This window comes from Rana temporaria, chromosome 11 (genome assembly GCF_905171775.1).
Source record: "Rana temporaria chromosome 11, aRanTem1.1, whole genome shotgun sequence".
In the NCBI taxonomy this organism is placed as follows: domain Eukaryota; kingdom Metazoa; phylum Chordata; class Amphibia; order Anura; family Ranidae; genus Rana; species Rana temporaria.
The window spans coordinates 87,717,787-87,731,749 of record NC_053499.1 but is presented as its reverse complement, the minus strand read 5'-3'; the positions used below and the strand labels follow the sequence as shown (position 1 = coordinate 87,731,749).

General features: G+C 47.3%; 1 protein-coding gene across 6 annotated transcripts in view; it reads right to left on the bottom strand.

Annotated features, from left to right (window-relative positions):
* The window catches only part of CENPT (centromere protein T), an 803,389-nt gene that overhangs the window by 615,329 nt on the left and 174,097 nt on the right, over window positions 1-13,963 (bottom strand). For all 6 annotated transcript variants that reach the window (XM_040328753.1, XM_040328757.1, XM_040328752.1 and 3 more), the window contains one exon: window positions 5,239-5,374. In XM_040328753.1, the coding sequence (XP_040184687.1) occupies window positions 5,239-5,374 (136 nt within the window). The remainder of the gene's footprint in view (window positions 1-5,238; window positions 5,375-13,963) is intronic.

Here is a 13,963-nt window from a genome sequence, read left to right as displayed (position 1 = left end):
TCCTTGCCTCCACTTTGGACCAAGACCCTTGTGCGGTCTGTCCGTCCAGGAAAGCTCCCCATCCCCACAAACTTGCGTCTGTTGTCCGACGCTTGTCCGAAGGAAGAACCCATGAGAGACACTTTGACAGATTGGAAGGATTTCTCCACCACCAGAGGGCCCGCTTTACTCTTGATGTTGGTTTGAAAAGTTTCTCCAGTGATTCTTGGTGAGACCACACTTGTAGGATGTTCCTCTGTAGGGGTCTGGAATGCAATCTCGCCCATTGGACGGCAGGAATCGAAGCCGTGAGCTGGCCTAGAACTGCCATAGCTGTCCGAATTGACACTGAGAGATTCGTCTGAATCTGACTCACTGCGGTAATGACTTTCTCTATCTTTTCCTGAGGGAGAAACACCTTCTGGAGGACTGAATTGATGGTGTAACCGAGAAACCTTGTCTCCTGTGCAGGGTCTAGATTTGATTTTTCTAGATTCAATAGCCACCCCAGGCTCTTGAGATGAGCCTGGGACACCGGGAGATTTGCTACCAGCTGATCCTTTGAATCTGCAAAAAATAGGAGGTCGTCCAAATATGGAACAACCGAGACCCCCCTCAGTTTCAGAGGTTCCAAGGCTTCCGCCATCACCTTTGTAAAAATCCTGGGGGGAGGACGAGAGGCCGAACGGCAGAGCCCTGAATTGTAGGTGCCAAACTGAAGTCCCTAAGTTGATTGCCAAGCGCAGAAACCTTTGGGAAGCCTGAGATATTGGTACATGTAGGTATGCATCTGTTAGATCCAGAGAGGCCATGAAGCAATCTGGTGTTAACTTTGTTATGGAGTGGATGGTGTCCATACGGAAGTGCTTGTACCTTATTGATTTGTTCAGGATCTTTAGGTTCAAAATTAGGCGAAATTTGCCTGAGGGCTTTTTTACTAAGAATATGTGGGAGTAAAACCCTCTTCCCTCCTGATGTTTTGGGACCTGGACAATAACTTCCTGTTGGATCAGATCCTTTAACAGGTTCATCATTGCGGAAGCTTTTTCCTGATCCCTTGGTAGGGCTGTCACATAAAATCTGCAAGGAGGGCACTCTGAGAACTCCAGGTTGTATCCCTGTGCAACAATATTTTTTACAAAGGAACTTTAGGCCAATAGATTCCACCGAGAAAAGAAAGCGGACAATCTCCCCCCCCACAGGAGTAGACTGTCACTTGTCTTTTGAGGACTGATCTTGGGGGGACTTGAAGAGGATTCCTCCTCTTCCCCTACCTCTTTGAGGAACCCAGTGTTTTTTGTTCTCCTCTTTTTTGTAAGTTTGTTGAAAAGAACGAAAATTCTTCTTAATTGGTTGTTTTTTCTTAGCCGGGAAGGCCTTCTTTTTGTCGGCTGTTCTATCCAGAACTTTTTCTAGATCAGGCCCAAACAGTAAATCCCCTGAAAAGGGTAGACCGCAGAGTTTGATTTTAGAGGCTGTATCCCCTGTCCAGGTCTTAAGCCAAACCGCACGCCTGGCTGAATTCACTAAAGCAGAAGATCTAGCTGCCAACTTAATTGATTCAGCTGATGCATCAGCCATGTACTTGATTGATTTTAAAATCAAGGGAAAAGATTCCAAAATATCCTTCCTTGGTGAACCTGCTTCTACATGGTTCATCAGCTTTTCCACCCAACACTCTAAGTTTCTTGCCACCACTGTGGAAGCCATAGCGGGTTTTAGACTGAGAGATGTAGAATCCCAAGCCTTTTTTAACAGGGAGTCCGCACTTTTATCCATGGCGTCCTTTAGTACCCCCATGTCCTCAAACGCAAGATCCGTGCGCCGAGACACCTGAGAAAAAGCTGCATCTACTTTTGGCTTTTTATTCCAGACTTCAGAGTCCTTATCTTCAAAGGGGAATCTCTTCCTTAAACTCTTAGAAAAGAAAGGGCACCTTTCTGGATCTTTCCACTCTTTTTTTATAGTATCTGATACTACTTTGTGAACTGGAAACACTTTATGTTTGGAGTCATCCAACCCTTGGTACATTTTGTCATGAAGATACAATTGTACCTCTTCTTCCTGGATTTCAAGCGTAGTATAGATTGCATCAAGTAGATTGTCTACTTCATCTAGAGAGACCTTGTATCTGGAACTTCTGCAACCTTCTTCCTCTTCCTCCTCATCTGAATCTCTGAGCGAGCGAAGAGTACTTGTCCCTTCATCCCCTGAATCCACAACCTCTGACCTAGAGGTGGAAGCTTTTGGGCTAGATGGTAAATGTTGAGGTTCAGTTTGCGCTGCTGGACTCTGAGCCAACATAGATTTGACTGAGCCCAAAGAACTTGCAAGTTCTTGTACAGAAGTAAACAGATCTTTATATTGCTGGGATGTCTCTTCTTCTACTAACTACTTGATACAGGATCTGCACATTGCCTTCTGCCATGTATCCCTAAGAGGGTTCTTGCAAGAAGGACATTTCCTTTGAGGTGGTGGCTTTTTAATTTTTGGTTTATCCTATAAAACACATAAGGGAGATATTTTACTAATGGATAACCAATTAGGTTTTTACCAGAGAGAAAAACCGCCACCACTTAAAGGAAGATGAGAAGAAAAGGCCCCCAGCCTGACAAACATATCACCACCCAGTGAAAACCGTCAGGGACCAAGAGAAGTTACCTCTGACCCTGCAGTACAGGCTCCCTTAAGGAGGAACAAATAAAACCCAACATGAGCCCAAAGGTAAAGAATTGAGGCACCACTGTACCCCTCCTACCTGGACCTGAGCGGTGTCTGAGGCGCCTGTTTCCGCCATTGCTGCTGATCCTCCTATCGCAGAGAGAAACGCAGCCGGGACTGAGTAATTTTTAAATCTTCCCGGGTCCGTGGTCATCAGAGACGGCCAGCCTAATAACTTCGGGAGAGAGTCGGTGCTCCTCCACTGTCTGGTGCAAAATGCTCACTCCGTGAGTTGTATACAGCACTAGGGGTCAGGACTACTCCACGATGGCCGCCGAGCATTCAGAACGCGGCCACTGTAAGCTGCGCCATAGCGTCGCTACGACAAAATGGCCACCAATGGGAGTTTCCAATGTAATTGAAAAACCTCCCAAAAAATTGTGCCTGCGCCGACTGAGACCCCAGAGTAGTGGCCACAATAGGCCGCAAGTCAGACCCCAGCATGGTAAACATGGAACGGGTCAGTACTTCGGATCTTCTATCAGTCAGATCCATACAAGCAGGGGTTCCCGCCCGGCGGTGAGGGACTACAAAAGCCCTCAGCGGCTTTTCTCATTCCGCATCTCAAAAATTACCAAAGAAGGGCACAGAAGGAAAAAAAACTACACAGAACGGTCTGATTTGTGTGATCCAAAAAAGACCGAGCACTACCCAGCTTAAGAGAGTCCCTTGCAGCAGTAAAAAGCGTACCCATAAATGCCTTATCCTGCTTTTTTTTTTTTTTTTTTAACTACCCAGGTACCTGGTTCATGGCTCCATAACAGAGCATTCCCCAGGGGATAACGGGGGAAGGGGGCACTCTTTTACCGCCTGTCCACAGTCCACCCCCACCCTGGCACAACCGTGTCCAGGACTAACAATAAATCCTCTGTGGGAAACCCAGGTGCTAACACCTGCTGCCACCACCAGCATGTGGGGAAGGACCCAGATACTGACTCCAGATATTAATAATATTTACATAGTGTTTATTATAATATGCACACCTGTCCTTACAAATAAACAAAAGCTCCTAGAGCCCTAATCAGGGCCTCTCACCTACTTGCTGCGCTGACCAGGGGTAACCAGGGGACTCACCTCAGGAGGAGACTGTGTGCTGAGAGCAGACGGCAGCACTGGGCAGTGTGTGAGAAAAAAAGAACCGTGAGGTAACTGTGTGGCATCTGCAGGGACCTGTGTGCCAAATGGTGGCAAAATGCCGCTTTTATACAGGAAAAGCCTCCTAGGGCCTTTTTTATTAAATCTTTTATTTAAGGATAAGACACAGATACATTGCAATGAGCATATGAGACATAATGACCATACAAAACCATTACAGGTGGGTAAGGATCACCAATCAGTCAGTGTCCAACTACTCGCTGAATTATAATACAGGGTAATCATAAACATCTGTACTCATCACAGGGCTTTTTAACAGTGAAAAAACACAGGCCAGATAACACAGTCCCCTCAGGAAGGCCCCCCCCCCCCTGACAGCGGCAATGTTAGAAATGCAGCAAGGGAAAAGGAGCAGGAAAGAGAGAACAGGACCCCCGAACCCCAGGAATGCCCAGCCGTACCAACCCACCGAAGCAGGAGGGACTGCACTTACCCGTCCGAGCGAGGACTCGCTGACGCATTCCTGACAGAACTACAACCACAATGGAGGTAGCTGTCGGCCCGGTCCACTGTGAGTGAGACAACACCACAGCCCAGTCATATGTGGACCTTGGAGCAAAGCTCACCGGCCACCCCAGGAGTCATGGGGTATGGCGTGGCAGAGCCAGTCTCTTTGCAAAGGTGTGCCCAAGCTTTCTGGTCGGACTGAGTAGACTACAAGGATCTATTATTATCCAGCCGGTCCCTCAGCCGACAGTTGAAAGAAGATTCTTCAAGAAAAAGTAAAATAAAATACAATTTCTCCTCAGGGCGCTGGGCCCCAAGGGGAGCCATACGTCCTTCTCTTTGCTAGGCAGAACGAAACTGAGGCTGCAGGCTGCAGTGAGGAGGGTTATGTCAGGAGGGACCGCCCCCTGGCTGTTAAACTCTGTTACTGTAACATGTATTTAATTATCCAACATGTTTCTGCCTAGTCCTCTCCTGTAAACAGGGAACATAACCCACTTGTCAAGATTTAATGGGCTGTGTCCGTCCATGGACGATAAGAGATATGTTAACGTTACCCTTCTGTCAAAAAAGCAATATTCTTGTAACAAAACTTGCTTTACCTTAAAGACCTAATATAATGACTAAATATCGGTGTCACGTTCAAACCTCAATACCATAAATGATGACATATTGTAGTATAGTATGTAAGGAGTTTGGAAATTGTAGAGAAATGCTTAAATGCATTACAACGTAACTAAACCCATTAAATTTTAGTCGACTATGTAATGGAGATTTAGTCGACTAATCCCAAAAACACTTGCGCAAGACTAAAATGAGACTAAAATTTAAAATGACATTTTAGTCCTATGACTAAAACTAAATTTGCTACCAAAACTAACAGCGATTTATCCTCAAGAGTACCTAAAACTTTAATATGAAGTTAAAAACACTTACCATTTTGTATTATTTTCTTTAATAAACTCTGTGGGGTGATATTATTCAACTCTTCTACAATATTCTGAAATCCTTTGTTTACAGATTTCTTCTTCTTTGTGTTAGCATTTCTTTGCACAGATGAATTTTCTGGAGCCTAACACAAAAAGACAATATATAAAAATAAAACACCTTTAAAATCATTTCTAGCATTTAAACAATTCCAGGCGTCACCGTGGTGTACATATTTACATTGGTCCATCTTGGATGAATGCAACTATGTATATGACATACCTGGCCAATGCCACTGGAAGCTGCAAATCACTGCTATGCCTGGGATTATTCTTTTAAACAAAACAGTAGTCTCACAATACTTGACTGTCAGGCATTTTCCTTATATTTTTCTGAAGATGCATTACAGTTTAGAAGTTTTGGGACGATGTGAGAAGAGCGTGCAGGTTTCAGGAATTAATTTTACCAAGGGATGATCTAGGACTGGGCTCAGTAACCTGTCGATCGCAGGCTACCTGTTGGCTGCAGATATGTGACAGGTAGACCCTTGCTACTGCTAGCTGTCGGTCTTTTCACCCTCAGCCTGCTGCGCTGCGCCTTCGGTCCTCCACTCTTTGCCCCCAGCCTCCTACACCGCTGTGAACAGTGGAGAACGAGAAGGCAGCACAGCTCAGGATGGAGGGTGGGAGGAGAAGCTGGCCAAGTTAAACCACAGGTGATTGGTAGCTAGGTCCGAAGCAACCAATCACCAGCAAGTTAATATAAAAACGCACTCTGCCAGCTCTTGCTCCCGCCCCGTTCAGAACTGTGCTGCCTCTTGGTCTCCTATGTGCACAGGTAGGATGCTATGGGAAGGAAGTGGGGGAAGAGGACACTAGTATGTGTTTGCGTGTGGAGTGATGTGAAGGGGGCAGTGGGCACTATGGGCAGAGCCACCCCTATAGCAGTGCTCACCCCAATAACAGTGTCCTCTACCACACTTCACATCCCCCTCCCAATCCCTGCATTCTGAGCGTAACGCACGCCTGAGCCCTGCATTCTGAGCCCAACGCACGCCTGAGCCCTGCATTCTGATTGTAATGCACTGCTAAACCCTGCTCTCGGTTGCAATACTTTATATTTGTGTCCTCTGTGTTTGGGATCTACGTTTGGGGTTAACAATGTATCACCCGCAGTAGATCACAAAGGCAGTGCAATTTAAACACGGTGCAGAGAACGTGCCTTTCTGGTGTGAACCGGCCCTAACAGGACACTGCGCCTGGTGATTTATGACTTCTTCAGTGTCTTTCAAGTAGATCTCCATAACTCTAAGGTTGCCTAGCCCTGATCGAGGACATATAGAAGAAGGAGTCAAAGTAGATCTAAAGACCCATTCACTAAAATCTCATATAAGCATTAACAAGTGAATTGAATTAGAAAATTTGCTTTCAAATCTTCAACTTTAAAAATTATAATCCTTGGTAATCTTGCCAAGGTCTTTGTTCAGGCACTTCCTTGTTGTGGTGATAATTTTCTCAAAATTGTGCTCATGCATTTGCACCCTTTCACACAGAATGATAGGGGTGGATAACCTGAGCACCAATAAAAAATTGATTTTCAGTTTCTTTACTAACAAATAAGAAAACATCTTAGACAGCTCCCACAGAGGAACCGTGTTTACGAATGTCATGCCAGCAGGCACTTATATGCTGCATGTTATAAGTAGGTATCTGCTGGAGTGAAATGCAGTAACATACATGGCCTCTCCGTGAAGCTGTGTTGTTGAAGAAATTTAGATTTTTCTAATAAAGAATCGTAACCTCCATTTATCATCAGTGTGTGGTTATCCATCTTCATCCTTATAGGCTGAGATTATTATAATTATTATAATAATAATAATAATACAGGATTTATATAGCACCAACAGTTTGAGCAGGGCTTTATAACATGTAGGCAGACAGTACATCTACAATACAATTCAATACAAGAGGAATCAGGGGGCCCTGCTCGTTGAAGCTTACAATCTAGAAGGGAGGGGGGTTAAGTGAAACCAAAAGGTAATAAACTGTGGTAGATGAGCTGATGGAGAAAATAGACATACAGTTTTTAGGTGTGGGTAGGATAGGTTTTCTGAAGAGGAGGGTTTTCAGGTATCGTCTAAAAGCGAACACAGTAGGAGATAATTAGACAGATGGGGGTAACGAGTTCCATAGGATTAAAGAGGATCTGAAAGTTCTGGAGGCAAGCATGGGAGGGTTTGAAGAGGGAGCTAGACAGCAGGAGGTCTTGGGAGGAACAAAGAGAATGATTAGGTTGGTAATTTGGGACTACGCTAGTGATGTTATTTATAGGTAAAGTTGATCCGGGGAAAATCAGATTGCCTCTCAGGAGATCAGGAAGCAATTTTTTCCCCTGCTGTAGCAAATTGGATTATGCTCTGCTAGGGTTTTTTGCCTTCCTCTGGATCAACTGTGGGTATAGAATTGGGTCTATGGGATTGTACTATACTTTTATTATTATTTATTATGGTTGAACTGGATGGACTTTTTTCAACATGACTATGTAACTAACTATGTAACTATGATGTAGCTGTGGGCCAAGTTCTGGATGGGTTTGCAAGTAGTTGTCAGTATTTTGAATTTAATTTGTTGGATGAGCGGAAGCCAGTGGAGGGATTGACAAAGAAGTGGCAGATACTGAGAGGTTGGTAAGGTGGATGAGTCTGGCAGCAGCATTTATAATGGATTGAAGGGGGGATAGACTATGTATAAGTAAGCCAATGAGAAGGTAGTTGCAGTAGTCGAGGCAGGAGATGACTAGGGAGTGAATTAAGAGGTTTGAGTCATTGGTTAGAAAAGGGAGAATTTTGGATATGTTGCGGTGGTTGAGGCAGCAAGATTTGGACAGTGACTGCACATGAGTATTAAAAGGAGAGTACAATTTTGCGACGTGAGCGGTCGCATTCTCCACGAACTCGTCCGGATTCCTGTCTTGGCACTCATTTCCACCGGGGGTATGCCCCTAATTTACGAACCGCTGACACCCGGATGAGACGCAGATACTCCCGCACACAGTCCAGTAGGGAACCCAACGGGCTTAGTGGAGGACCTGCTCTGAAACCCACTCCCTTCTCCTCAGTATACTGTGGAGAGGGCCCACCGCGTTCTGGCCAAACTGGGTCCTCCAGGACCCCCCCCCCCCCCTAGGACATTTATTGAACTTCCGGGACGGGATGAAGTTCTCTGGGCCTCCAGGGTGAAGGGGGACCTGTGACTCCATAACGCCAAATTAATGATATTCCCGGACTATTCCATCAAAACCCAAAAGCAACGCAAGTCGTTTGACGCAGTGAAGGCAGCTCTGAGGGCCAGCAACATTCGATACAGCATCCTTTTTCTGGCACGCCTTCATGTCCAAGATGGAGAAACTTCCCGCTTCTTCCACTCTCTGAAAGAAGTCTCCACCTGGCTTGACTCCCTGCCACCATATTGCTGAACCAGCGGTAAGAACCTTGTTTCAACCCCTTTTCTTTTTGTTTTTCCTTTTGCACTGTGAAATCCCAGGAAGATGGTAACAATTTTGGGGACCCTGAATCTGTTCTCTCCCCCCTCCTACTTGACTCCTATCTCCTGCTTGTGGGAGTCGCCCCAGTTGATGGGTCTCCCCCCTCATAGTGAAGACCATCCGGACGTTTCCCTGCACTTCTCCTCCGGTCATATACCAGAAGGGCCTGGGAAACAGGCTTCATTGGGAACCTGGGCTACCCAGTCAATGACTAGCCCTCGTTTGGGCCCTTTCCCCTTCATTTTCCCCCCCAATGGGGGTTGTCTTTTTTTTTTTTTTGCACCGTAAATAATTGTACCCCCGACAGGCTCAGGAGACTAGTCCGCCTTTATGTCACTTGCCCCCCTGAATTATGGGGGTTTACATTGCAGATCCCATGTTTCCCGGGTGCACTGCACTCGCACTGCCTGAGGGGTTATGATATTCAACTTCCTTAGCCCCTGCAAGGGGGCCTTCATGTTAACTCGGCAGTGCTCATGTCGCTGGAGTACACAATGGAGAATCACAGTCCTCAAGAGACCCCCCGCATGAGATCCAGAGGGGTCAGACTCGCCTCTTACACAGGCTCCCTCTATGCAGCCTGCGTGCTGAGTTAGGTTAGGAGGGAGAGACGGTCCACTCTGACCAAGGCTGAATCTGCAGCTGCCCTACAGGAAACATTATATGACAGCTCTAGAGACCTCCAGCACTACAGACTTCAGTTCCTGACTAGGGAGGTTCTTTCCCTTCGTACCTCTCTCACACAAAAAAAGCTGCTTGCACAATCCCAGCGTATCTCCGAGCAGGGGGAAACATCCAGTTAACTGCTGGCTTGGCTCTCTAGGGAACAATCTGGGAGGTGCAGTATTCCCCATATCTTAGGGCCTGGCGGGGATCTCCTCTATTCTCCAGATGAGATTAACAACTGCTTTGTTGCGTACTATAGGACACTCTACTCATCTAATGTGGACTACAGTGGGGAGGCGCTGTCAGCATACCTGGCGGAGGTCGATGTTCCTGTTCTGACAAATAAGTATAGGGGGAAACTAGATAAGTGTCTCCTTAACCGTGATGACTCTAAGGCACTTAAATTGATGCAGCCAGGCAAGACCCCCGACGGTATATCTATAGAATTTTATAAGCAGTACCCGGACGTCCTGACGGTTAGGCGCCATGCTATGATGACCAAGGCAACCGACTTGCAGTCCCTTCCAATCTCTATGGGCAAGGCGGTTATCTTGGGGATACCGAAATCAGGGAAGGACACTTCCCTCTGCTCCTCCAACAGACCCATCTCCCTTATCAATGTGGACACCAAAATAATGGCCAAGATCTTGGCCAACCGGCTCAACACGGTTATTAAAGCACTGATCCACCCTGATCAAACTGGTTTCATGCCGGGTAGGGGTACCGACATCAACATTAGAAGATTCTTTACTCGCATAGCCAGAGCCGCTTGGGGGGGGGGGGGGGGGAGGGTTTGGTGGCCTCCCTGGACATGAAGGCCTTTGGGCACTTCTTTCCAAATTCGGCTTTGGACCTAAATTTTAATAGTGGATCAAAATGCTATATGCCAATCCGCAAGCCCGGGTGTACACAAACACGTCTGTCTGACTTAAAGGGTTAAAGGAAAAAAAAAACGTAGTTAGTTACCGGTGATGGTATTTCTAAGCGCCTTTCAGGACAACCCTGGAGAGAGTGCAGCTCCGCCTCTTTTTCAGGAAACACATGTGTTCCTTTAAAATCCCTCCTTTTCCACCATGGCCTCAGTTATTGTGTGGTCTCCGACAAACTGGAAAACAAAGCACAGAAGAACCACAACAAACCATGATAGACATTTAAAACATACTTCCAATCAAATACTTAGGGAGGGAAAATAGCGGTTGTCCTGAAAGGCTCTTAGAAATACCGTCACCCGTAAGTCTAACTAAGTTTTTCTCAAAACGCCTTTCAGGACAACCCTGGAGAGGATAACCAAGTAACTTACCCTAGGGTGGGACTACTGCCTGCAGTACCTTCCTGCCGGAGGCTTGTTCTGCAGCGGACAGTAAGTCTAATCTGTAATGCCAAAGAAAAGTTGAATAGCTGGACCATGTGGCAGCCTTACAAATCTGATCAGGCGTGGCACCGGCCCTCTCGGCCCAGGAAACTGCCGTTGATCTTGTTGAATGAGCAGCAATACCTGAAGGAGGCACTTTTCCATTAGCTTGATAGGTTTCCATAATAGCTTGTCCAAGCCATCTACCTAGTGTACTCTTGAAAGCCTTCTCCCCTTTGCGGGGGCCCGAGAATATTACGAAAAGGGCGTTCGATTTCCAGAATTCTTTAGTGACTGAAAGAAAATGAAGCACGCATCTTCTCACATCCAGTGTATGGAAAACTTCCTCTCCTGCATTGGTAGGGACTGAGGAAAAGGTAGGAAGAATTATTTCTTGAGACTGATGGAAAGTCGAAGACACTTTTGGTAAAAAAGCTGGATCCGTTCGGAGGATTACCCGGTCTGGAAAAATTCTAAGAAAAGGCTATGTGATTGCCAGGGCTTGAAGCTCGCTGACTCTTCTTGCCGTTGTGATGGCCACTAAAACAATCGTCTTGAGCACCAAATTTTTCAAAGGAATGTCTTGTAAGGGTTCAAATGGAGCTCCCGTGAGACCCTGTAAAACAATGGATAAGTCCCAACTGGGAAAAACTTTAAGGGCTACGGGTCTGCTTCGAGCAAGTGCCCTAAAAAATCTAGAAATTAAATCTTCTTTGGATAGAGATTTTTCAAAATAAACTGAAAAAGAGCTGCCACCTGTGTTTTCAGGGTGCTGGCTGCCAATCCTTTCTCCATTCCTTCAGTAAGAAATTCTAAAACTGAAATGACACTTGACTTGAAGACTTTTGGAAGAACACCAAGAATTGAATTTCTTCCAAACTTTGAGGTAAATGGCCCTAGTTACCTCTTTTCTGCTAGAGAGTAGGGTCTTCACCACTTTATCAGAAAGTCCTTTGGCTTTTAGGAGATCTTCCTCAGAAACCAGGCTGCTAGGTGTAACCGGTCTGCTTCCGGATGGTTCACAGGACCCTGTGAAAGAAGGTCTTTCCTGACAGGTAGTTTCCATGGTGGTTTTGTGGCTAAGTTTAGAAGTATCGCAAACCAAGGTCTTTTTGGCCAGTAGGGAGTAACCAGGATCAAGTTGTTGCTTTCTTTCCTGAATTTTCTCAGAACTAATGGGATTATCTGGAAGGGGGGGGGGGAAGCACAGCTGGTAACGCCATGGGTGGGCTAGCGCATCTATGCCTACAGCCTGGTCCTCCCTGTGAAGAAAGAAGAACTCCTGAACTTTTGCGTTTTCCTGGCTGGCAAACAGGTTTTTTTTGTGGTTGCCCACATTCCCGGGAGATCATTGTGAAGATTTCCTGGTTGAGACTCCATTCTGCCTCCACTATTCTTCTTCTGCTTAGTAGGTCCGCTAACAGATTCTGAGACTCTTTCAGATTGACTGCTGACGGGGAAGTTACATTTAGTTCTGCCCAGGACAAGAGTTGACTGGCTAGCTCCATGAGGCCTTTGCTCCTGGTTCTCCCGTTTGAGGACATAAGCCACCGCTGTCGTGTTGTCTGACAGGATTTGTATGTGACGCCCCTTCACTGCTTGTTGGAAAGCAAGGAGACCCAGGAAGATGGCTTTTAGTTCCCTCTAGTTCGATGATTTCCTGGTTTCTGATTTGGACCAGGTGCCCTGTGGGGTCTGACCATCTTGGTGGGCTCCCCAGCCACAGGAACTTGCGTCTGTTAAGACGTTTGTCTATAGGAAAGACCCAGGGAAGGCCTTTTGTCAGGTTGTTTGAGTCTCTCCACCACCAGAGTGCGCGTTTTACATTTGACGTTAGTTTGAAGCGTTTTTCTAGCGACTCTTGGTGCGACCAAGCCTGTAGGACAGACCTGGGCAAACTACGGCCCGCGGGCCGTATACGGCCCGGTGGACCTTTTAATCCGGCCCCCGGGCGGAGCGCTAGTTACGGCAATGTAGTAGCTGGCGCCGGCTGGTCGGGTTGCGGGCCGGCTTCCGGCTCCCTTATAAATTTAGCCCCCGGCGCGGCGGCCTGTAGCGTTGCACTTACGCTACATACATGGGGCGTACACGTACTTGGCCAGGGGGAGGGAGCGACTGACGCCCGCATTAAACGGCCGGTGATTGGCCAGACCGGGTGCATGTGATACCAGAGGCGAAGGCTCCGCCTCTGGTATGACATGCACCCGGTCTGGCCAATCACCGGCCGCTTAATGCGGGCGTCAGAGAAGGAGGGGCGGGGTCAGGTGCGTCGTTAGGGGTTCGCTCAGACATGTAGTGTTCTATTACGAGCCCCGAGTGCCGAGCAGGGACCGTGGTGCAGAACAAGAAAAGCCCCCCCTCGTGCAGCTCTCTGCTCTATATGTCTTCAGAAATCACCCGGCCCCCCCCTCCAGCAGGGCGCTCTGCTATGTGTACTCACTGTCCAGTGTCCACCAATCACTCTCCGTTCTCCCAAGTCCCGCCCCTCATGTGTGCTCCATCCAATCTCCCAAGTCCCAAACAGCTTGAGCTTCAGTGTGAGTGTTTCACTTCTCCTGAGTCCCGTCCCTCCTGTGTGCTCGTCGGTGAAGAAGGGGAGGTGGGCGGGAAGATTAAAAACAAACATCCACACTGACTGCTGAATGAACCAGTGAGCATGTTCACCGACCAGACCCTGCTCCCTCTCTCTGCCTGTGACCCCCCCTTTCTCTTTGACTCTCACTCTGACCCCCCCTCTCTCACTCTGACGCCCCCCCTCTCAGTCTGACGCCCCCTCTCTCACTCTCACCCCCCTCTCTCACTCTCACCCCCCACTCTCTTACTCTGACCTCCCTCTCTTACTCTGACCTCCCTCTCTTACTATGACCCCCCCTCTCTCACTCTGACCCCCCCCTCTCTCACTCTGACCCCCCCCTCTCTCACTCTGACCCCCCCCCTCTCTCACTCTGACCCCCCTCTCTCACTCTGACCCCCCTCTCTCACTCTGACCCCCCTCTCTCACTCTGACCCCCCCCTCTCTCACTCTGACCCCCCCCTCTCTCACTCCTCTCCACTTGCCCATTTCCCAAATTTCCTATCCATGTCTTTAAGATATAGAATCTTTTTCTAAAATCACAAGTGCACATTTGTGCATTTTTTTAGTATTTTTTAATTTTTATATACTTGGGTAAACTG